Here is a 26,664-nt window from a genome sequence, read left to right as displayed (position 1 = left end):
GGTTACATTCATGACAGGACGGGTAGTTACTGGTTACACAAGAGTCATCAGTTCATTCACACAAAATGAAGCCGGACTGCTCCACCTGGGAATCGAACCAAGGACCTTATTGCTGTGAGGCGATAGTGTTCCCCACCGAGCCACCGTGCCACCGTGCCACCCTGCCTCACAATTAACATTCTAATTCCTCTAAGAGGTGCTTAATTGAGTTGAACCAGCATAAGTGGCACAAAACACAATCACACATATTTACTCACACCTAGAGGCAATTTAGAGCAACAAATATATCTTCTGCATGTTTTAGAGATAGGGTTTGGATTACACAAAACAGATCAAACCCAGGCTACCGGGACATGGGCATGTTGTATACTGTGTTATATCACCAATTCTTAATAGTCATTTGGGTACCAACTGATTCAGCAAAAAAAAAAAAAAAAAAAAGTAATATGTTGCATTTGTTGGAGTATCTATTGGTGCATTGTCCTTCAGGTGTTTTTTAATATTTTGTAATCAGGTGGGGTACATTTACATTACATTTACAGCATTTAGCAGACGCTTTTTTCCAAAGTGACTTACAGTTGTGACAGTACACAATCTAAGCCAGCGGTCCCCAACATTTACTGTACCACAGACGGTTTCATATAAGATATAATTTCACGGCCTGGCGGGGGTGGGGAGGATTTAAAATAGAATAACTATAAAATAGAAATTCAGTATAAATCCTGAGCTTTTTTTTTCGCTGCAACGACACGCTGCTCCCACCTACAGTAGTTGTGATTAAAAACAATAACAGCCAAAGAGTATTGGAAATTTAACTGCTTTTGTAGCGATCTCTAATTACTGTATTTATTCTTTCTGTGCGGCCCGGTAATAAATGACCGTCCGTGGCCCGGTGGTTGGGGACCACTGATCTAAACAATTGAGGATTAAGGACCTTGCTCAAGGACTTAACAGTGGCAATCTGGCAGTGGTGGGGCTTGAACCGGCAACCTTCTGATTACTAGCCAAGTACCTTAACCACTAGGCTACATCTGCCTACAATTGGGTAATATTGTAATCTCAGGCAGTGCACTACTCTGTTTGCAAATGTGTCATTTCGAATGAACTATGTATTAGACGGAGCGCTTTAGACGCTCTTTTGTGCCAACTGCCATCAGACTGTATAACAACAGCAGAATACACAGGCTGTCCTCACACTGATGAGCCAGCTCCCCCCCTACAATAACTCAAGATCTCTTCACCCTTTTTCCCATCACTGGACTCTACATTTCATTATACACACATATGTATATATCTACATTTAGTATATATAGTGTTTTTATTATACTGTTGTAATTACCATACTGTTGTATAATAGTAATTGCATAGCATAGCAAATTTTTTCTATAATTTCCTTTTTTTTTGTATTCTGCTCTATTTTATTTACTCTATTTACTGTACTTTCACTGTACTGGAGCTGCTGTAACACTCGAATTTCCCCCATGGGGATCAATAAAGGAATCTTATCTTATCTTATTAATGTAAGGCTCTGCCCTTCAGTACAGCAGAACGGTTGTGCTGTTGTTTGCCGACAATAATTTTGTGGGTTCAAGTTTCATAAATTTAACCACAACTGCTTTTTTGGTGAATATTATTTGCACAGGAAGTTGGGATTGTAAATGTGCCACAACTGTGCGTAATTTTGCACACAAATTTAAACTTTCATTTTGACATTGTTGGGACAAACAGATAAGTAGCTATTATTTTTTTGCTGCTGTGTCAATGCACAAACAACCCTTTTAATTTAAATCAGAAATGAATATTGCATTGAAAAACTAAAATGGAAGTTAATTAATAACTACTAACTGTGGCATCATTTATAGCTTTTATTTGATTTTATATTTATATTTGTATTTTTTTGTTATGCTGTATTTATTATGATGTATTATTATTTCTATAGTAGGTAAATACTATAATGTACCTAATGCTTAAACCCAGTGTCTGCAGTAGCATATATCCGCTCATGTACAGTTGCACGTAGAGTTTACAGACACACAAAACTCGAGCTCTTCTTTCCCCAGAATGGCGCCACTGAAGACATAATCAGTCATGCCTGTTGCGTTATGGCTGACATGGCTGACAGATGAAAGCAGTAAGTGTGGTCTTTTACAAAGCCAGAGCTTGAGCCAACACTTGACCCTTTACCCCAGGAGACCTGATAGTCCTACACAGATCTGGTTTCAGCTATTGCAGAGTTAAATAGCTGTCCATTATGACCATCATGATACTCTTATTAAAGAGGTGGAACAAAATACTTTCATATTTACACAGAGTGATTAGTAATAACAATTAGCAAGTTACATAAATTATAGACTAATTAATTACAATGCAAATTACTTTGAGAGTACATCCAAACAGGCTCATTATTTAAAAATAAATAATTAAATAAATAAAATCATTCAAAGCTTAACTTTCTAAACTCCAGTGACCAAGCAGCAGGGTAAAATCAAACTTTTTTAATGTATTTAATTAAAAATAGTGCATCAATCATCTATAAAGTTAAGATGAGGTTTCAAGTGTTAGAAATATGTTCTAAACTCAAACAACAATGAATCCTGATGTCCAGGGGCAATTTAATGCACGGGCTTACCTGGGCTTCAGCCCAGGGGCCCCGAATAATTGAGGGCCCCGGATTGGCTGTTTTATTTTTTATTTATTTTGTTAGTTATTTTGGTTAATAAGAATGGGGGGAAGCTTACAAACCAATGATTTTGTAAATCATTTACACGTTATTCATATTTCTGACTGTTGATTGGCCAGATAAACTCTAACGAGCTGCTGTAATTCTGATTGGTGGTTTCAGTTAAGCAATGTGAACGTTAGAGCTAGTATGTGAGTGACATTCAGCTCAGCCAATCAGAATGCAGCACCAGGTTTATACACGTGTGTTCGGACGTTCTGCAGTTAGTTTTGTATATGAGACTCGCATTATGTCCCCAACATTAAAGTTCGGGTTCTGGAGCTCGGCAGTGTAAAGTGCTGTAACGCTCACTGAGGTCCTGACTAAACAGTTAAAGTGACTCTACCCTGTTATGTGCTTTTACTCCCACACCTCCACCACCGCACAGCAACAGACCCATGCATCCCCACCGGACAGCGGCTAGGTGAGCCGACCCTCTACAGTAGCAAGTGGCTAATGCTAGCAGTAAAGTGCCGCGATAGCGAAAGTAAAAACACGACAATATTTTTGTTAAGTAAAATATAAAAATAACTAAAAGACAATAAAATATCAGAATACATGTAATCACAATACACAGTGAGTACACAGCAAGGGATTTTGGGAATCTGTGTAACCTGCTTAACGTTACTAGACATACGTATATATATATATATATATATATATATATATATATATATATAGAGGAGGGCCCAAAATAATTTTTTGCACTGGGGCCCATGAGCTCCTAGTTAAGCCACTGAACTCTGTTGTCTTGCGTTTTTTACTGATTTTATGAAAACTATACGTGGGGGCCCACAACCAGCTGTAGCCCCTGGGCCCACAGGCAGGTTAAATCGCCTCTGCTGATGTCATTTTTGATCTGTTCCTAACATATGAGTCTCAAAAAAGCATGATTTTACCATTGGCACAATATGGCTTGTCTCCAGCCCATGCATGGCAACAAGCATGCAGCAGTGTTGGTTGATGCATTCATTATGTTTTGCATAATCTACAAAAAACATTTTAATGCATTTTTCTCCTCAGTTTCCTCCTGATTTAGAGCAGTCAAATTGTCTTCCGCTGCTGAGGGATACCCGATTGCATCCGAGGAGAGCACGTCGCTGTACATGCCTCTGCTAACACGTGCACAGCCCTCCTCTTCTCGCCCCTGCATTCTGCACAGGGTCCAAGATCCCACCCCACACATTGTCCGCCCCCCACCCTGCAGATACGGTGGCCAGTTAGTATCTGCTGCAGGAACTGCCAATTGTGCCCGCCAGATGGCCCCCAGCTGACCGGTGGCAACACCGAGTTTCGAACCGAGGAGGTCAGAATCTCGGCGTTGGTGTGCTAGCGGAATATCCCGCTGGGCCACCTGGGCTACAATGACCTTTTTAACAGCAATGTTATAAAATTCAGTTTTGCATCTAACTCACATTCTTAGCTAATTAAAAAGCCATTGAGCAACACAAAAATACATTCATATTTTATTATCACAGTAATCACAGGGATTAAAAGTTTTGAAAGCAATTTTACTTCCAATAAACAGTTCTAGCCACTAGAAAAAGGGCCACTTATTTAATCTGGTCTTCTGCCAACTAATAATTTTATTTAAGTCTATTTTTTATCGGTGTTTGAGGTATTTATATATTGCTCCTAAAACACCTGTCTAGAATCGACTTCTTTTAAACACTTTTTCCCCCACTGTCCATCAGAAGTGAAAACATTTGCTGACAGGTCAGTGATACAGCTCTCTCATCATTAGAGAAAAGTGGTGTGAATTCATCAAAAAGTGAAGAGAGATGTGGAGCTACCAAGACTTCCGCCTGGTCCCGCACAGGTGCGCTGATAACATTATATCACCTTTATCACTCTGACAGAAAAAAACCCTAGCTGTTAGGTCTCTTAAGAGCCTGATGACATGTTAACAAGCCCAGACCTCTTTAACTGAGGACGGAATGGACCTGATGACACTGTGCATTCAGGGATTTTAGATAGGTTAGGGGAAGATTTTAAATGCTTACGACTAAAACTAAGTGTATAATATAAAATACTTAATAAGTATTTATTAATAAAACAAAAAAAAATCTAACAAAGACTTGGTGTAATAATGTGCAAGCACACTTGTCTTAGTTATTTTTGTTACTACTGCGCCCTCTATTGGCCGTCTTATCAAAATTAATAATTTATTTATTAGGATTTTAACGTCATTTTTTACACTTTGGTTACATTCATGACACAAGATTCATCAGTTCACAAGTTTAATGTCAAACACAGTCATGGACAATTTTGTATCTCCAATTCACCTCATCTGCATGTCGTTGTACTGTGGGAGGAAACCGGAGGGAGAACCTGCAAACTCTACACAGAAAGTACCCGGTTTGCCTCACCTGGGGTTCAAACTCGGGACCTATTTGCTGTAAAGCAAAAGTGCTACCCACTGAGCCACCGTATGGCACTTTATAGTTTTACAATTACTGACTGTAGTCCATCTGTTTCTCTATGTACTTTTTAACCTGCTTTCGCCCTGTTCTTCAATGGTCAGGACCCCCACAGGACCACCACAGAGCAGGTATTATTTAGGTGGAGGATCATTCTCAGCACTGCAGTGACACTGACATGGTGGTGGTGTGTTAGTGTGTGTTGTGCTGGTATGAGTGGATCAGACACAGCAGTGCTGCTGGAGTTTTTAAATACCGTGTCCACTCACTGTCCACTCTATTAGACACTCCTACCTAGTTGGTCCACCTTGTAGATGTAAAGTCAGAGATAATCGCTCATCTATTGATGCTGTTTGAGTTGGTCATCTTCTAGACCTTCATCAGTGGTCACAGGACGCTGCCCATGGGGAGCTGTTGGCTGGATATTTTTGGTTGGTGGACTATTCTCAGTCCAGCAGTGACAGTGAGGTGTTTAAAAACTCCAGCAACGCTGCTGTGTCTGATCCACTCATACCAGCACAACACACACTAACACACCACCACCATGTCAGTTTCACTGCAGTGCTGAGAATGATCCACCACCCAAATAATACCTGCTCTGTGGTGGTCCTGACCATTGAAGAACAGCATGAAAGGGGGCTAACAAAGCATGCAGAGAAACAGATGGACTACAGTCAGTAACTGTAGAACTACAAAGTGCTTCTATATGGTAAGTGGAGCTGATAAAATGGTCAATGTGTGTAGGAACAAGTAGGTGGTTTAAATGTTATGGCTGATCTGTGTAATTTACTATTCTAAAAAAAGTAGTACAGTGTACTGAATAAATGCTATCCACCACCGTCACACAAAGCCTAACAAAGTAGTCTATCTGAATGATGTTCACAAACTCATTAGACTGAGAATGATCCATACTTGCCACCGAGTGTTAAGGGCCAAGCAGTGGCAGTTTGGAAGTGATGGGGCTTGTACTCTCAAACACTGCATCAAAAGTCAAGTGCTTGAATCACTGAGTCACCTCTGCGTTTAACTGATTATTTCCATACAGTGAACCTACCGTCTGCTCATGCCTGGATGTTGGTGTTGTTCTCACTAGGAGGGTCTTCCACAGTCTCAGTTGAAGTGTTGGCAGTGATTGGTGGTTTCTTATCAGTGAGATCAACATCGACCAGTTCGGCTGGTTTCTCAGTAGATGTTGCAGTGGTCTCTGATTCTGCGGACTCCTTGACCTGCTGGTCAGCTTCAGCAGGAGCTGTGAAAGAGATTGATCTTAAGTGCACATGTAAAAGTTAAGACTGTCTAAACTCAAGTCTTCAATAAATGTATTAATTCAGTCCACAGTGGAGCTCTTTGTTCAGTTTAGGGCATTTCCAGAAGATCAGAGGCTGTTACAGCAACAAAGAGGGTGATAACTCTATATTACTGCACATGGTTTTAAAATAGGATGTCCAACAAGCTAAAGGTCAGGAGTTCCGGTGTACAATAAATGTGATTAAGTCCAGTTTAAACAAAATTAGCATGTCATATAAGTTTTCAAGACCTCACACACTTTGGCGACTGAACTGAAAATAACTGGCAACCTAATACTGTTGTTTAACTTGACACCAATGGTCATGTCCACTCATGACAGCGCACGACAACTGACCTAACAGGCCTATGACATGCTTATGTTGGTGTTGTGATGGAGGGTTTAAGCTATGTGTTACTCACTAACTACATGTAAAAGTTCAATTAGAATGTATAATCACATTAATGACAGGGCAGTGGTAGCTCAGTGCTTAGAGTACTGGACTAGTAATCATAAGGTTACTGGTTCAAGCCCAACCATCGGCAAGTTGCCACTGTTGGTCCTCTGAGCACGGCCCTTAACCCTCAATTCCTTAAATTGTATTCAGTGGTACACCGATCAGGCATAACATTATGACCACCTCCTTGTTTCTACACTAACTATCCATTTTATCAGCTCCACTTACCATATAAAAGCACTTTGTAGTTCTACAATTACTGACTGTAGTCCATCTGTTTCTCTGCATGCTTTGTTAGCCCCCTTTCATGCTGTTCTTAAATGGTCAGGACCACTACAGAGCAGGTATTATTTCTCAGCACTGCAGTGACACTGACATGGTGGTGGTGTGTTAGTGTGTGTTGTGCTGGTATAAGTGGATCAGACACAGCAGTGCTTATGGAGTTTTTAAACACCTCACTGTCACTGCTGGACTGAGAATAGTCCACCAACCAAAAATATCCAGCCAACAGCGCCCCGTGGGCAGCGTCCTGTGACCACTGATCAAGGTCTAGAAGATGACCAACTCAAACAGCAGCAATAGCTGAGCGATCGTCTCTGACTTTACATCTACAAGGTGAACCAACTAGGTAGGAGTGTCTAATAGAGTGGACAGCAAGTCGACACGGTATTTAAAACTCCAGCAGCGCTGCTGTTTCTGATCCACTCATACCAGCACAACACAAACTAATACACCACCACCATGTCATTGTCACTGCAGTGCTGAGAATGATCCGCCACCCAAATAATACCTGCTCTGTGGGGGTCCTGTGGGGGTCCTGACCATTGAAGAACAGGGTGAAAGCAGGTTAAAAAAGTATGTAGAGAAACAGATGGACAACAGTCAGTAATTGCAGAACTACAAAGTGCTTCTATATTGTAAGTGGAGCTGATAAAATGGACAGTGAGTGTAGAAACAAGGAGGTGGTCATAATGTTATGCCTGATCGGTGTAAGTGTAAGTCACTTTGGGTAAAGCATCTGCTATATGCTGCAATTGTGTTTGCTGCCAATAAAATATTAAAGGAATTAAAGGAATATTAAGAGTCACGAGGAAATGTCCATGAATTAAGTAAAACAATGGGTGTGTTCGAAAAGCTAGGGAGCTCTCTATATAGGCAGCATTTTACGTCATCCTGTGTGCGCTCCCGAGAAGGAGGCTGTTCGAAATCCTAGATGCCTTAAAATCCACACTTCTGAGGCATCTTGATATTTCAATGTTATTTTGACTAAAAAACGAGTGAGCATCCGACGCTGCCTTAGTTATCAATGCAATCCCAGAATTCATTGCGGGTCGGGTGCTCTTCTCTCACAGAAAAATAAACATGGCTGATGGGGCGGAGAAACGAGTGGAGTTATTTTCAAACATAAATAAAATATTACTGATTTTTAACTCTATCTATCTATCTATCTATCTATCTATCTATCTATCTATCTATCTATCTATCTATCTATCTATCTATCTATCTATCTATCTATCTATCTATCTATCTATCTATCTATCTATCTATCTAACATACATACACCCAGTACTTTCTCCCTTTTCCTGTCTCTGATCACTGACTCACTTCCACCAGAATTGTTAATAGCACCACTGAAACATGCTAAGGTGAATGTGTGGTGCAGGTACTCTCTGATTAGTGAGTACAGTGAAACCTGAAGGGGGTAAATTCAGAAGCTCCAGCTGGTCCTGGTGGGAAAACACTGACACCTACTCATTACCACAGAGCCTATGAAAGGCTGCATAATTTGAGTCATGACTTCTCTGAGCCACATCACCGTCTCTCACTAATGGACAGAAAGCAATAAACTTTTTAATCACTTTTCCCAGAACTCACACTGTCATGTACAGATGTTGACCAAAGAGCCACAATGACTGTTATTAGCATCAACACACTAATAATTTGTGCTGGTGCTGACTGTGTGTAAAAAGTCCTGCAGATGTTCAGTAATGAATTGGGGAGAAAGCAGTAGGTAGCTCTGAATACTTATTTATATGTGGACAAATATACACCAATCAGCCATAACATTAAAACCACCTCCTTGTTTCTACATTTTATCAGCTCCACTTACCATACAGAAGCACGTTGTAGTTCTACAATTACTGACTGTAGTACATCTGTTTCTCTGCATATGTTTTTAGCCCCCTTTCATGCTGTTTTTCAATGGTCAGGACCCCCACAGGACCACCACAGAGCAGGTATTATTTAGGTGGTGGATCATTCTCAGCACTGCAGTGACACTGACATGGTGGTGGTGTGTTAGTGTGTGTTGTGCTGGTATGAGTGGATCAGACACAGCAGCGCTGCTGAAGATTTTAAACACTGTGTCCACTCACTGTCCACTCTATGGTCGAAAAGAGGTCTGTAAACAAACTCATTTCCATACTGGACAATCCATCACATCCCCTCCATGACCTCCTAAAGCTCGTTTGTACCAACAGCGATCTCACTGTATAACTCATCCCCACTGTGCCGGGACATCATCGCTCACTGAGTCAATACCAGGACTATCAGGACAGACTCATGGAACATGATCTGTCACTCTGTTTATTTCATTACACATCTGGACATTTAATGACAAGACACTTATGTAATTTTATGTATTATATTACATATTGCATTTATACTGTATTTATTTCTACCAACATTGTACTGCAATGCTTACTTATTATTTCTTATGCACCTTAAGCCTATTTAATTAATAGTTTTTAACTGAGTCTTTTATTTACTTAATACCTTTTGCTATTGTTCCTTGAGCTGTTGTAATACTTGACTTTCCCTCTGGGATGAATAAAGTTCTCTATCTATCTATCTATCTATCTATCTATCTATCTATCTATCTATCTATCTATCTATCTATCTATCTATCTATCTATCTATCTATCTATCTATCTATCTATCTATCTATCTATCTATCTATCTATCTATCCATCCATCCATCCATCCATCCATCCATCCATCCATCCATCCATCCATCCATCCATCCATCCATCCATCCATCCATCCATCTAGACACTCCTACCTAGTTGGTTCACCCTGTAGATGTAAAGTCAGAGATGATCACTCATCTATTGCTGCTGTTTGAGTTGGTCATCCTCTAGACCTGTATCAGTGGTCACAGGACGCTACCCACGGGGCGCTGTTGGCTGGATATTTTTGGTTGGTGGACTATTCTCAGTCCAGCAGTGACAGTAAGGTGTTTAAAAACTCCAGCAGCGCTGCTGTGTCTTATCCACTCATACCAGCACAACACACACTAACACACTACCACCATGTCAGTGTCACTGCAGTGCTGAGAATCATCCACCACTCAAATAATACCTGCTCTGTAGTGGTCCTGACCATTGAAGAACAGCATGAAAGGGAAACAGATGGACTACAGTCAGTAATTGTAGAACTACACAGTGCTGCTATATGGTCAGTGAAGCTGATAAAATGGACAGTGAGTGTAGAAACAAGGAGGTGGTTTTAATGTTATGGCTGAAAATAGGCATTAACTTTACACAAAGTGCTATTGCTATTTGGATATCACAAAGCTGTGGCTGTCCTAATAAAACAAGAATATCAATTAATTTATACACAATTAGACCGTTAAAGCATCTTCAAGACATCAGTTTAATGTAATTTTGACTTTGAATAAGACACATAATTTTAACAGGGCGCATCACGTTGAAGTGTGAGGTGAAGCCCTGCATTTGTAAGAATAGAAAAATAAATCCAAATGCAGATGCTTGATCAAGGTTGAACAATATTGTGGCTAGCAAAAAAGGCAACAGTCACAGTGACAATTGTGGCCTTATGGTTAAGGTACTGGACTAGTAAACCAAAGGTTGCTGGTTCAAGCCCCACTACTGCCAAGTTGCCACTGTTGGGCCCTTGAGCAAGACCCTTAACCCTCAATTGCTTAGACTGTATAGTGTCACAGCACTGTAGGTCACTTTGGATACAAAAATGTAAATGTCACTAATAGGTGGCTAAAATAACAAAGTAACAAATGAAAGACACAAAAACATCCTCAGCCAGCAATGGAGAGAGAGGATAGAATGGGGATAGTGCAGAAATAAGATTTAAAGGTCACACTATGACAGGCTGCTCCAGTCATCTGTGACAACCCAGCTCTCAGAAGAAAGAAAACACAGGCAATGTACAAGCAGCACCCAAACCCCACCAACTGGTGCAGGGCAATCATAACGTAGATTTACAATCAGGGTTCGCTCCGGACGATGATCCTTTGAGGCCAAATTTAAACATTTTCCTCCACACATCAAGTCAAGACAATTGTATTTGTATAGTACTTTTTACAACTGACATTGTCTCAAAACAACTTTACAGACTCCAGGACCAACAGACCAAAAACCCCTGTTGAGCAAGCCAAGGGCGACTGTGGCATGGAAAAACTACCATAAAAAAATACAGGAAGAAACCTTGAGAGGAACCAGACTCAGCAAGGACTCCCATCATCCTTGTGTGGCCTGGAAATGAGCAGAATCCACACAAATCATAATTTAAGTTGAACTAAAAGTTATAACTAGCAAAAAAGTCCGGTTTGTGATAAAGTTCGTAGTGAGTTCTTAAAATTTAAATTTTTTGGTGCAAACACACCAGGATTCCGTCACATCTAGCAGGAGCAGCATTGTTGGCACGGCAGTCTTGACATCTGTGGGTGAATAAACAGGTTTCCATCAGAACCACCTCGGTTCTGACGACATTATGGAAGTTCTGAATATGTTCTAACACGATGTGCTCTTTTGCTGCAGTCATTCTGTCGTAATTTTAGTCAGCTTCCTTTTTTTATTTCCTCAGCAACCACACATGTGTAATGTGTGATTTTACAAGTGCTTTAGTATAATCACACAATTATATTTTGGGGTAGTTTGCAAAGTTAATTTTGCAAAGAGCTGTTCAACTAGCTCATTAAACTATAATTTTCCTATCAATTATTTATATTATGTGCTGCTTTTTATGCAGACCATTATATGCAGCATTGCTTCCTGCATTAGGAAACTAAGTAACAATGGTATTTTTAATGTCTTACACAATGTAAGCAGTAAGTGTTCTAACACAAAAAACCCTAAACCAAAGTGTTGTGAAAGTCTTTCAAACTTTTAAAGGATTTTAGTCAAATGTGCTTAAAAAATTTTAGCTTAGTCCCTCAACACTGGCTTTACATCCTGTTGTAGATACATGTGGTGTTAATTTCTAAACATATTTCCCTTATAACATCAGTGTCAGTACTCTTACTGGAATCTCCTGTACCATAAAGGAAACAATATTACCCTGTAAATGTCATAAAATATTTAGTTTTTATACAGAGTTTACACAGATATTGCTGTTTTTTAAGGCCACTGTAAAAAATATTTTTAAGTTTTGATTTTAAGACGTATAAGTTTCGATTTCGAGATTAAAGTCGAAATATTATGATAATTAAGTCAAAATATTATGAGAATAAAATCGAAATATTATGAGAATAAAATCGAAATATTATGAGAATAAAGTCAAAATATTATGAGAATAAAATCGAAATATTATGAGAATAAAGTCAAAATATTATGAGGATAAAGTCGAAATATTATGAGAATAAAGTCAAAATATTATGAGAATAAAGTCAAAATATTATGAGAATAAAGTCGAAATGATTATGAGAATAAAGTCGAAATGATTATGAGAATAAAGTCAAAATATTATGAGAATAAAGTCAAAATATTATGAGAATAAAGTCGAAATGATTATGAGAATAAAGTCGAAATGATTATGAGAATAAAGTTAAAATATTATGAAAATAAAGTCAAAATATTATAAGAATAAAGTCAAAATATTATGAGAATAAAGTCAAAATATTATGAGAAAAGTCGAAATGATTATGCGAATAAAGTCAAAATATTATGAGAATAAAGCCGAAATATTATGAGGATAAAGTTGAAATATTATGAGAATAAAGTCAAAATATTATGAAAATAAAGTCAAAATATTATGAGGATAAAGTTGAAATATTATGAGAATAAAGTCAAAATATTATGAAAATAAAGTCGAAATATTATGAGAATAAAGTCAAAATATTATGAGAAAAAGTCAAAATATTATGAGAATAAAGTCAAAATATTATGAGGATAAAGTCGAAATTTTATGAGAATAAAGTCAAAATATTATGAGAATAAAGTCAAAATATTATGAGAATAAAGTCGATATGATTATGAGAATAAAGTCGAAATGATTATGAGAATAAAGTTAAAATATTATGAGAATAAAGTCAAAATATTATGAGAATAAAGTAAAAATATTATAAGAATGAAGTCAAAATATTATGAGAATAAAGTCAAAATATTATGAGAAAAGTCGAAATGATTATGCGAATAAAGTCAAAATATTATGAGGATAAAGTCGAAATATTATGAGAATAAAGTAAAAATATTATAAGAATGAAGTCAAAATATTATGAGAATAAAGTCGAAATGATTATGAGAATAAAGTCGAAATGATTATGAGAATAAAGTCAAAATATTATGAGAATAAAGTCGAAATGATTATGAGAATAAAGTCGAAATGATTATGAGAATAAAGTTAAAATATTATGAAAATAAAGTCAAAATATTATAAGAATAAAGTCAAAATATTATGAGAATAAAGTCAAAATATTATGAGGATAAAGTCGAAATATTATGAGAATAAAGTCAAAATATTATGAGAATAAAGTCAAAATATTATGAGAATAAAGTCGAAATGATTATGAGAATAAAGTCGAAATGATTATGAGAATAAAGTCGAAATATTATGAGAATAAAGTCAAAATATTATGAGAATAAAGTCAAAATATTATGAGGATAAAGTCGAAATATTATGAGAATAAAGTCAAAATATTATGAGAATAAAGTCAAAATATTATGAGAATAAAGTCGATATGATTATGAGAATAAAGTCGAAATGATTATGAGAATAAAGTTAAAATATTATGAAAATAAAGTCAAATAATATGAGAATAAAGTCAAAATTTTATAAGAATAAAGTCAAAATATTATGAGAATAAAGTCAAAATATTATGAGAAAAGTCGAAATGATTATGCGAATAAAGTCAAAATATTATGAGAATAAAGCCGAAATATTATGAGAATAAAGTCAAAATATTATGAGGATGAAGTTGAAATATTATGAGAATAAAGTCAAAATATTATGAGAATAAAGTCGAAATATTATGAGAATAAAGTCAAAATATTATGAGGATAAAGTCGAAATATTATGAGAATAAAGTCAAAATATTATGAGAATAAAGTAAAAATATTATGATTATAAAGTCGAAATATTATGAGAATAAAGTCAAAATATTATGAGAATAAAGTCAAAATATTATGAGAATTAAGTCGAAATGATTATGAGAATAAAGTCAAAATATTATGAGAATTAAGTCGAAATGATTATGAGAATAAAGTCAAAATATTATGAGAATAAAGTCAAAATATTATGAGGATAAAGTTGAAATATTATGAGAATAAAGTCAAAATATTATGAGAATAAAGTCGAAATGATTATGAGAATAAAGTCGAAATGATTATGAGAATAAAGTCAAAATATTATGAGAATAAAGTCAAAATATTATGAGAATAAAGTCGAAATGATTATGAGAATAAAGTCAAAATATTATGAGAATAAAGTCAAAATATTGACTTTATTATGAGAATAAAGTCGAAATGATTGTGAGAATAAAGTCAAAATATTATGAGAATAAAGTCAAAATATTATGAGGAAAAAGTTGAAATATTATGAGAATAAAGTCAAAATATTATGAGAATAAAGTCGAAATGATTATGAGAATAAAGTCGAAATGATTATGAGAATAAAGTTAAAATATTATGAAAATAAAGTCAAAATAATATGAGAATAAAGTCAAAATATTATAAGAATAAAGTCAAAATATTATGAGAATAAAGTCAAAATATTATGAGGAAAAAGTTGAAATATTATGAGAATAAAGTCAAAATATTATGAGAATAAAGTCGATATGATTATGAGAATAAAGTCGAAATGATTATAAGAATAAAGTCAAAATATTTTGAGAATAAAGTCAAAATATTATGAGAAAAGTCGAAATGATTATGCGAATAAAGTCAAAATATTATGAGAATAAAGCCGAAATATTATGAGAATAAAGTCAAAATATTATGAGGATGAAGTTGAAATATTATGAGAATAAAGTCAAAATATTATGAGAATAAAGTCGAAATATTATGAGAATAAAGTCAAAATATTATGAGGATAAAGTCGAAATATTATGAGAATAAAGTCAAAATATTATGAGAATAAAGTCAAAATATTATGAGGATAAAGTCGAAATATTATGAGAATAAAGTCAAAATATTATGAGAATAAAGTCAAAATATTATGAGAATTAAGTCGAAATGATTATGAGAATAAAGTCAAAATATTATGAGAATAAAGTCAAAATATTATGAGGATAAAGTTGAAATATTATGAGAATAAAGTCAAAATATTATGAGAATAAAGTCGAAATGATTATGAGAATAAAGTCGAAATGATTATGAGAATAAAGTCAAAATATTATGAGAATAAAGTCAAAATATTATGAGAATAAAGTCGAAATGATTATGAGAATAAAGTCAAAATATTATGAGAATAAAGTCAAAATATTGACTTTATTATGAGAATAAAGTCGAAATGATTATGAGAATAAAGTCAAAATATTATGAGAATAAAGTCAAAATATTATGAGGAAAAAGTTGAAATATTATGAGAATAAAGTCAAAATATTATGAGAATAAAGTCGAAATGATTATGAGAATAAAGTCGAAATGATTATGAGAATAAAGTCAAAATATTATGAGAATAAAGTCAAAATATTATGAGAATAAAGTCGAAATGATTATGAGAATAAAGTCAAAATATTATGAGAATAAAGTCAAAATATTATGAGGATAAAGTTGAAATATTATGAGAATAAAGTCAAAATATTATGAGAATAAAGTCGAAATGATTATGAGAATAAAGTCGAAATGATTATGAGAATAAAGTCAAAATATTATGAGAATAAAGTCAAAATATTATGAGAATAAAGTCAAAATATTATGAGGATAAAGTCGAAATATTATGAGAATAAAGTCAAAATATTATGAGAATAAAGTCAAAATATTATGAGAATAAAGTCGATATGATTATGAGAATAAAGTCGAAATGATTATGAGAATAAAGTCAAAATATTATGAGAATAAAGTCAAAATATTATGAGAATAAAGTCAAAATATTATGAGGATAAAGTCGAAATATTATGAGAATAAAGTCAAAATATTATGAGAATAAAGTCAAAATATTATGAGAATAAAGTCGATATGATTATGAGAATAAAGTCGAAATGATTATGAGAATAAAGTTAAAATATTATGAGAATAAAGTCAAAATAATATGAGAATAAAGTCAAAATATTATAAGAATAAAGTCAAAATATTATGAGAATAAAGTCGAAATGATTATGAGAATAAAGTCGAAATGATTATGAGAATATAGTCAAAATATTACGAGAATAAAGTCAAAATATTATGAGAATAAAGTCAAAATATTATGAGGATAAAGTCGAAATATTTTGAGAATAAAGTCAAAATATTATGAGAATAAAGTCAAAATATTATGAGAATAAAGTCGATATGATTATGAGAATAAAGTCGAAATGATTATGAGAATAAAGTCAAAATATTATGAGAATAAAGTCAAAATATTATGAGAATAAAGTCAAAATATTATGAGAATAAAGTCGAAATGATTATGAGAATAAAGTCAAAATATTATGAGAATAAAGTCGAAATGTTATGGCCAAAGAGTATGCAGCCGTCGTAGGCTTGTCAGTTCAGAGAAGCACGGACCTGGATCGGCATGCAAGCACCGAGGGCAGCTTATAATGAGTGTTATTGTGGTTATCCAATAACCCGCGATTATTTTTGGGTGGCTGTTTGTATTGTACACTTCCATCCACATGACATAAAGACTATACATGTCAATGCAACCATTTATAGTGATGCCATACGGCTTTAGTTTATCGTACGAGTCCTTAAGGCTCGGTTGAAGTACTGTTGACCATTGGCGCACGTTCTCTAAATAAACCCAGTTTATTGCAAAGCCGTTTCAGCTTTCTTACACTATTAACAAACTGGTGCTGATGTACAGAAGATCTGGGATTTCTTTATTTGTGAAACCGATATGAAAGTATATGAACATCCCTCATTTTAACTCAATTAGGTTGCCATGGCCATAATATTTCCACTTTAATCTTGTAATTATTTTGACTTTAATTTTGTAATTATTTCGACTTTAATCTTGTAATATTTCAACATTATTCTTATAATATTTTGACTTTAATATTGAAATCGAAACTTATTGAAATTAAAAATATTTTTCCTTTAAGTTGCCCTAATATGCCGTTGTAGGTATGTCCTGGTATATCATTTATAGAAGTATAATAAGTATAATATTTATAGAAGTATAATAAGAAGTATAAATTTAGTACTATAGATTTGCATAGAGACATATAACTTGTACAGTAAATGCAATCAATAAGTCAACCGTTTCTGTCATTTAGCATCCACAAATGTACACACTATTTCTTTAGATAATTTTTTTAATAACTACTACTATTATTATTTACTACTACTACCACTACTACGATTTCATCGGCTGCTTCCGTTAGGGGTCGCCGGCGGATCGTGATTGGCGTTATTGATTTGGCACAGTTTTTACGCCGGATGCCCTTCCTGACACAACCTTCCCTATTTATCCAGGCTTGGGACCGGCACTACAATGCACTGGTTAATGCATCCTAGTGGCTAGAAACCTACAGGACAATTCAGTGTCTCCAATTAGGATTGTGGGGGAAAACCAGAGCACCCGGTGGAAACCCATGCAGAAAACATGCAAACTCAGCACAGAAAGGACCCGGACCGCCCCACCTGGAGATCGAACACAGGACCTTCATGCTGTGAGGCGACAGTGCTACCCACTTAGCAACCGTGCCACTCAGATTATTTTCTTAATAACATACTGACTGAATTAATTAGATGCCAGTTTTCCTGGCAATCTGCCTTTAATTTACGAGATTATGACTGTTTCTCTAAAATACTTGCCATTTTAAAAAATTTGGACAGGCCATGCCAGCTGAAGCTACGTGATAAACAGGATGGGCTATAATTAAAAAAAAATTCTTTATGCATTTCCTCCCCTTTTTCTTCCTTTTTAGCAAGTCCAATTGTCCAATTGTGTCATGCTTCCTCTTCACCAATGCCGATCCCTGCTCTGATTGAGGAGAATGAAGCTAACCCACGCCCCCTCCGACATGTGGGCAGCATGCTGTATGCATCTTATCACCTACACTTTGACGAGTGCAGTGCAGCTCAGCGTGGTGTACGGAGAGACACACCCTGAGAGCACTTTTTTCTCATCTATGTGCAAGCGCCATCAATCAGCCAGCAAAGGTCGTAATTGCACCAGTTATGAAAGAGAGAGCCTATCCGGCTTAGTCCCGCCCATATCTGAACAACAACATGGGCTATAATTAAAATTACAGTGGGGAAAATAAGTATTACAGCTCCCTTGAGATCATTGACAAGCTCATCCCATGTAATTCTGGGCTGACCTCACCTTTCTCAGAATCATTCTTACCCCACCAGGTGAGATCTTGCATGGAGCTCCAGAGTGAGGGCGATTGACTGTGATCTTGTATTTCTTCCATTTTTGAATTATCGCACCAACAGTGATCTCTTTCTCACCAAGCTTCTTGCTGATGGTCTTGTAGCCCATTCCAGCCTTGTGCAGGTCTACAATCTTGTCCCTGACGTCCTTTGATAGCTCTTTGGTCTTGCCCATGGTGGTCGAGAGATTTGAACAGAAGAAACTGATTCTGTTACAGGAGTCTTTTATACAGGGACAGGACTAATTTGTGTGCCTCATGGGCACATAACCGGTCTGTGGGGGTTAGAATTCTTGCTGGTTGGTAGGGGATCAAATACTTATTTCCCTTAATTAAATACAAATTAATTTATAACCTTTATTTAATGGTTTTTTTTCTGGATTTTTTGTTGATATTCTGTCTCTCTCTGTTAAAATAAACCTTCCATAAAAATTATAGATTGTTCAAGTCTTTGTAAGGGGGTAAACTTACAAAATCAGCAGGGGATCAAATACTTATTTTTCCCACTGTATCTATTAAATAAAAATAAATATGTATACCTCTTCATACAATAACTCTCCTTACTAAAATCACTATATGCATTTTGCATGTGTGCATTTATATAAACTCATTATGCACATAAAAGCGATCCTGTAAGTTAAAGATCATATGACATTAAAAAAATACTAATAATACTGAATAGCAAAATTTTACTGACATATACTGAGCTTTCTAAATTTCCCTAGTGCAGTGCTTGTAGCTCAGTCTAATGAATGCAGTCAAATTAGCACCAACACTCACATGAAACCAAATGACATCATGAAAACGTGTTGGGTGTATATCTTGGCTCAGGAAGTTTTGACATAGTGTTAAAAATATACAGTGTGAATAATACAATCTGTTACGGGAATTCATTAAATGACGAATGATGAATGAAAGACTTTGCATGTTTCTTGTACTTTCTGCATTAAGATTAAAATACTAACAGATTTTTTCGCATTGTGAGCAAAATTGTTCTCTTTTAGCTTAGTTGTAAAATGCTGATGCCAAGCTCACACTACACGACTTTCCAAGTCGTCAAGTCGCTGTACAGTTCACACTACACGACCGGATCTCTTGTAATCGGGAGTCTTTCAAGTCGGTGTGGCTTTCACACTACATGACTGATCGGCGATAGGGGGTTTCACACTACACCATCTATCACCTACTGGAATTGCAGGCGAGCTTTTCTGGTCTCCCAAACTACGTTTTGTCATGAAAACTGACGTGAGAAGTGATGAGAGGTTTAATGATACCACGTCCAAAAATGCACGTCAACAAGTAGCGAACGATCAAAGTTTGTGCGCTGATGTGCAGCGTAAAATCAAGGAGAAAAATTAAATGAATCTGAGTGGATTTGCTACATGAACAGCATGGATTGTTCTATAGTGAGTTAGAGGTTAATAAATATTTTTTGCAATGTTGGTGTTATGTTTTGTAGAGAACAATAAGATCTGAAATACTGTAAAATACGTGTGTGCCAACGTATTCTGATATAAACTATATTATGCTCCTGTCCCACCTTTTTACACACCTCCCCTGCTTTTCCCCTCACACCGTATCTTGCGTTCTCATTGGCTGTTCGACATAGCACTCATTGCCAGTTGGGCAACTCAGATCCAGATATTTGACAAGCTTGATATATTTCTTCAGTTGAAGAAATACAAGTGTACAATGAAGTCAGGGCACAGGGTCAGCCATCATAAAGGCATCCCTTGAGTGAAGACAGTTAGGGGACCAACGGTGTGATCGTTCCTGTTCCAGCATGACAGTTCCCTATAAGTGCACAAAGCAAGGTCTACAATGGCATAGATTAATGAGTTTGGTGTGGATAATCTCCACTGACCTGCACAGAGCCTGAACCTCAGTGCTACTGAACACCTTTGTGATGAATCGGAACACTGATTTTGGGCCAGGCCTTTAGGTTTAACATTGCCTGACCTACCAAATGTCTCTTTAACTAAATACACACAAATTCCCACAGAACCAGTCCAGAATATTGTTAAAAGCCATCTTGGAAGAGTGGAGCCAGTCACAGCTATAAGGGGCTACAACTTTATATCAATGTCTATTTGCATATTATTTCAAACCTAATCTAAATAATTTCAGCACAATATAAACTATTAAAAGTATTAAAAATTTATGTGCTGCTGAGCCTTTCTGTGCCAATTTTAGTGGCTGGTGTGAAAATGTCTAGATTTTATCATTTTAAAAACACGCACAAACAGGTTAAAGAGCAGCTTCTTCCCTAGAGTTGTGACCTCCATCACACCCGTCCCCATTCAATCACAGAACACACCACAGGACTGAGAAAGACGCACACACACATTCATACACACACCATGCTTCACATGCGGACTATGCAGCATTTGCAAGAATACAATATTTCATATTTATAAATGCACATGTACATTACTTTTGCAGAGTGTAAATTTCTTACTTTTTGTAATTTTCAGAACTGTAAATAATGTTTTGTGTTTTTTTACTGCTACTATTTTCTCTACTGCTGCTTTTACCTGTATTGGAGAGATGCCATACAGCAATTGAACATCTTATCACCTACACTTGACGAGTGCAGTGCGGTACAGCGCTGTGCACGGAGGGCCACACCCTCTACCGCACTTCTTCCCCATCTCCGTGCAGGCGCCACCAACCAGCCAGCAGAGGTCATAATCGCACTGTTCTGAGAGAGAGTCCCCATCCGGCTTAGTCCTGCCCCTCAGCTGAACAACAGGTCAATCTTTGTTCATGTAGCTACTCAGCCGGCAAAACAGAGCCAAGATTCGATACGATGTATTCAAGATCTCAGCTCTGGTGAACAGCGTGTGTTTTACCACTGCGCCACCTCAGCGGCCTAAGTTTCTATTCTATTTATTTAATTATTTTAATAAAGAAGAGAACTGATCAAAGTTTTGTTATTTTGGAAAGTGCTTCACTTAAGTCTTAGAGCCTTAACTGGCTTTGTAAGTATTTTCAAACTAATATATTTAATTTATTAATTTTTCTTTTGCTCCTTTCTTTCAATATTTTTTTTATCTTGTGTAATCTGCAATTTACTTGCAAAAATAAGTTTTTAAATTCTCAGGAATCTGGATTTTTGCATTAATTTCTCATAAAACATGCACTGATGATCATCAAAGGCTAATAATAATAATAATCCAACACCACTGGCTATTACTTTTTACTTGCACACTTCAGATTTGAATATTAAGACACAACAGAATAAAGAAATACAGATGGAAAACATGAGCACATTTCCTTCCTTCTAGTTTCATAACTAAAAAGGGAACTACATCATTAACAGGAAGTGAAACGTTAGACCATGCTACCAGAACTGACAGCTCAGTGCTTATTTTAAGTGTTAATATATTATTTATTATTATCTATTATCATATATATTATTATTTATACCATATTATATTAGTGTTTATATACTATTATCTATTATACATAATTACATAATATAGAATATATTATTGTATTTTCTTATTTATACCATATTATTTTTCATTTTAAGATATTTTGTCATGCTGTCCTAAAAGCATGTTGAATAAACTGAACAAAAACTACAGTATATGACTGTGACCCACACACTGTGTGTTAAATTATCACCTAATCAAAATAGCACATTGTTGTGGTTACCTCAGTGCTGAATTGTTCATCTCACATGTGGTGTGAATAAGAGGCAGCCCGGTGTAGTAAATATATCTAGCTTACAGTACATGTTGGTCTGAATTGCATTTTGAAACACACAATCTCAATTTTAGAAAAAGTACTACTAATTTTCCTTTAAAAATGGATGTCTGAAAATGTTCTTGCTCTCTTATTTAGTTTTCACCACAGCGAATCTGTTCCGCATATTAAACTTTACTTAGTTTACACCGAATGCCTTTGCTAACACAGCTCTTCTATTTCTATCTGCTTGTGACTAGCACCGAGAACGCATGGACCATCTGTGCGGCTCACAACGGCCTGAAACATGTCCTAAAAAAGTTGGGACAGAAAAATACCGATACATAAGCAAATAATCTAAGAATATAGGAACACAGTTCTAATAAGTGATTACAGGAATTTTAATATTTTACACTCTACAGTGCATAATATCAAAAATAATTTGAAAATGCACTGAAATCTTTGTTCCCAAAGGGAAAGGTCAAAAATAAAAGTACACTAATAAACTAATAAAAGCCAATGACTTTTGAGAGGTACTACTGCGGGATCAAAGTGGGATCACTGAATAAATATTTAGCATTTTACATTTTTAGCATTTAGCAGATGCTTTTTATCAATTTAACAATTGCATGGCTGTGTAATCAGAGAGTCTGAGTGCTAGACTAGCCTGTCTGTAAAACAGACCTGTAGTCCATTGAAAATGTGTGAATAAAAAGAACTCTGGATACTCAGGTTAAAAGGACATTCAGAAGGTAAATTTGTTTTAACCAAAGACAAGGATGTGTTAAAAATAGAAATCTGTTTTGAGAGTTTGGAAAAGCATTTAAATATCTGGTATTATAATGTTTTGTCCCATTCTGTGATTATTTCAGAATAAATCTAAATGTGATTAAAACCAATCAAATTAGATATTAATAAAAGATGCATGATACCTTTTTCTTCATTTTCTCCATTCTTTGTCTTCTCTGCTGTCTCAGTGGCTGGGGTGGAGTTTTCAGCTAATGTTTTCATGTCTGTGGCTGCAAACAAAAAAGTTATTATTATATATATTATTTATTATAATATAAGTGTTTTTAAAAGGATGGTTTTAAAAATGCTCCTTTCCCAACCTTTCAAATAAATAAGCGTGTAATAAGTATATATATATATACTGTATATATATTGTTTGTTTATGCTTTTTTCTGCTCTTTTTCTCCATTTTAGTGCGTCTAATTGCCCGATTGCATCATGTTTCCTGGCTTCTTCCGCCAATCCCCACTCTGATTGAGGAGAACGAAGCTAACCCATGCCCCCTCCGACACGGACAAATGCGTTGCGGATCAGCTCTGTGTACGGAGAGACACACCCTGATCCGCACTTTTTTCCCATCTATGTCCAGACGCCATCAATCAGCCAGCAGAGGTCGTAGTTGCATTAGTTATGAGAGAGTCCGTATCCAGCTCAATATCTCACCCCTATCTGAACAACAGGCAAATCGTTGTTCATGTGGCCGCTCAGCCCAGCCAGCAGGCAGAGCTGAGACTCAATACAATGTATTATAAAACGGATAGTTCCGGTCCTAAGATCTGATTGGCTGAGCCGCGTTCGAAGCCGTTGTAAAATCCCCGATAAACTCACACCTAGGACCACCTCACATCATTCCATATTAATACGCCACTGAAAAGAAAAATGTAATGTTATTTTCGCCCTCATGTTGCCTAGCAACACTGTTAATCGAACTATTTTGCGTCGCGGAAGAATGCTTTATTGTAAGTTTATACACAATAAATACATTTATGAATTAAACATTGTTGTATTTATTATATTTTATGTTGACCGCCGTTTTATAAAAGCAATAAGCCACTCGAGACCGTACGTTACTGTTACGATTTTAGCACGGGGAAAGAAGTTCCCCGTCATCCCCGTGCTAAAATCACAGTAACGTACGGCCTCTCGTGGCTTATTGCTTTATTCGAGATCCCAGTTCTGGTTCCAGCGTGTGTTTTTACCGCTGCGCCACCTGAGCGGCCGTATAATAAGTCTTCATGGTAGAGCATTAAATATCTAATTTCTGTACTGTTTTTTGATTTACAACAGGTCAAAGAAATGTATAAATATTTTCAAGAATCTCAACTCTCAGGACATTCTCAAAACACAGCAGTAACCTTACAATTTGTGATGAACACAATATGTGCATTGTTTATAACATGGTATGATATTTAAAAAACATCAGCTTCAGAATTTGGTGCTGTAGTAGTTTTATAAAACTATTAATTTATTTTATTTTGTGACATGGTCTCCTCATGTCTTGTTAGTGTTTGTGATGTTTAGACTGTGATTATTTTAGACTAAATCAATGTGACTGAAACCAATGAAATTAGATATTTTTAAAAAAAGATGAATGATACCTTTTTCATCAGTCGTCTCTGCTGTCTCAGTTGCTGGGGTAGAGTTTTCAGCAAAAGTAAATGTTTTCATGTCTGCGGCGGCAAACATTTAAAAAGTTATTACCAAGTGTTACTTTCCTTTCCCAACTTTTCAAATAAAAATGAAATAAGTGTATAAAAAGTCACAAGGTAGAGCATTAAATATCTTATTTTGTACTGTTTCTGATTTACCACAGGTCAAAGAAATAAATAAACAATTTCAAGAATTTTACACACTGTACAGTATATTACAAATATCTCTATTCTCAGGACATTCTCAAAACACAGTAGTAACCTCACAATTTGTGATGAACTGATTATGTGCATTGTTTATTACATGGTATGATACACTATATTGCCAAAAGTATTCACTCACTCATCCAGATCATTGAATTCAGGTGTTCCAATCACTTCCATGGCCACAGGTGTATAAAACCAAGCACCTAGGCATGCAGACTGCTTCTACAAACATTAGTGAAACAATGTGTCGCTCTCAGGAGCTCAGTGAATTCCAGTGTGGTACCGTGATAGGATGCCACCTGTGCAACAAGTCCAGTCATGAAATTTCCCAGCTACTAAATATTCCACAGTCAACTGTCAGTGCTATTATAACAAAGTGGAAGCGATTGGGAATGACAGTGACTCAGCCATGAAGTGGTAGCCACGTAAAATTACAGATCGGGATCAGTGGATGCTGAGGCGCATATTGCGCAGAAGTCACCAACTTTCTGCAGAGTCAATCTCTACAGACCTCCAAACTTCATGTGGCCTTCAGATTAGCTCAAGAACAGTGTGTACAGAGCTTCATGGAATGGGTTTTAATGGCCGTTTTCAGCTGCATCCAAACCTTACATCACCAATCGCAATGCAAAGCGTCGAATGCAGTGGTGTAAAGCACGCCACCACTGGACTCTAGAGCAGTGTAGACATGTCCTCTGGAGTGATGAATCACGCTTCTCTGTCTGGCGATCCGATGGACGAGTCTGGGTTTGGCGGTTGCCAGGAGAACGGTACTTGTCTGACTGCATTGTGCCGAATGTAAAGTTTGGTGGAGGGGGATTATGGTGTGGGACTGTTCTTCAGGATTTGGGCTCGGCCCCTTAGTTCCAGTGAAAGGAACTCTTAATGCTTCAGCATACCAAGAGATTTTGGACAATTTCATGCTCCCAACTTTGTAGGAACAGTTTGAGGATGGCCCCTTCCTGTTCCAACATGACTGCACACCAGTGCACAAAGCAAGGTCCATAAAGACATGGATGAGCGAGTTTGGTGTGGAAGAACTTGACTGGCCTGTACAGAGTCCTGACCTCAACCCGATAGAACACCTTTGGGATGAATTAGAGTGGAGACTGCGAGCCAGGCCTTCTCGTCCAACATCAGTGTCTGATCATCAGTTCGCTTCTTGAAGAATGGTCAAAGATTCCCATAAACACACTCCTAAACCTTGCGGAAAGCCTTCCCAGAAGAGTTAAAGCTGTTATAGCTGCAAAGGGTGGACCGACATCATATTAAACCCTATGGATTAAGAATGGGAGTCACTCAAGTTCATATGCGTGTGAAGGCAGACGAGCGAATACTTTTGGCGATATAGTGTATGTAAAAGACATCAGCTTCAGAATTTGGTGTGTGTATAATTTGTCAAATAGGAACCCTTGTGGTTGACACCCTTTGCTGCTGCCTATATCGCCTACTATGTGCCAATAATGGGCCCTGGTAATGATGCCTAGATGTTAGCATTCTTAGCAGTGTGTATAGAGATTTTTAAGTGGGTAAAAACCTTTAGTTGAACTGAAGTCACACAATTCCGGGTCCACTGAAGCAAGAGGAATTTGAGGGTCTCCAACTTTACCATTAATGTCCTCAGAGGAACGCTGAAACAATGGAATCCAAAGAGGTCATGAGAGCAAATTCAGTAAAATTAAACAAGAAATTAATGCAATCATGTGGTACTGCACAGTACTACTAAAAGAGA

At 36.2% G+C, this 26,664-nt stretch overlaps 1 protein-coding gene across 4 annotated transcripts in view; it reads right to left on the bottom strand.

Moving 5' to 3' along the window:
* si:dkey-27h10.2 (mucin-2) overlaps nucleotides 1-26,664 on the bottom strand; it is a 79,051-nt gene that overhangs the window by 16,038 nt on the left and 36,349 nt on the right. For all 4 annotated transcript variants that reach the window (XM_062995283.1, XM_062995281.1, XM_062995284.1 and 1 more), the window contains exons 13-16: nucleotides 26,470-26,563; nucleotides 24,675-24,746; nucleotides 23,220-23,306; nucleotides 6,194-6,388 (exon numbers count right to left, since the gene is read on the bottom strand). In XM_062995283.1, coding sequence (XP_062851353.1) covers nucleotides 6,201-6,388; nucleotides 23,220-23,306; nucleotides 24,675-24,746; nucleotides 26,470-26,563 — 441 coding nt within the window. In that variant the 3' untranslated portion in view covers nucleotides 6,194-6,200. The remainder of the gene's footprint in view (nucleotides 1-6,193; nucleotides 6,389-23,219; nucleotides 23,307-24,674; nucleotides 24,747-26,469; nucleotides 26,564-26,664) is intronic.

This window comes from Trichomycterus rosablanca, chromosome 5 (genome assembly GCF_030014385.1).
Source record: "Trichomycterus rosablanca isolate fTriRos1 chromosome 5, fTriRos1.hap1, whole genome shotgun sequence".
Classification (NCBI taxonomy): Eukaryota; Metazoa; Chordata; class Actinopteri; order Siluriformes; family Trichomycteridae; genus Trichomycterus; species Trichomycterus rosablanca.
Note: the sequence above shows the minus strand (reverse complement) of the source record. Positions and strands in the feature narration are given on the sequence as shown.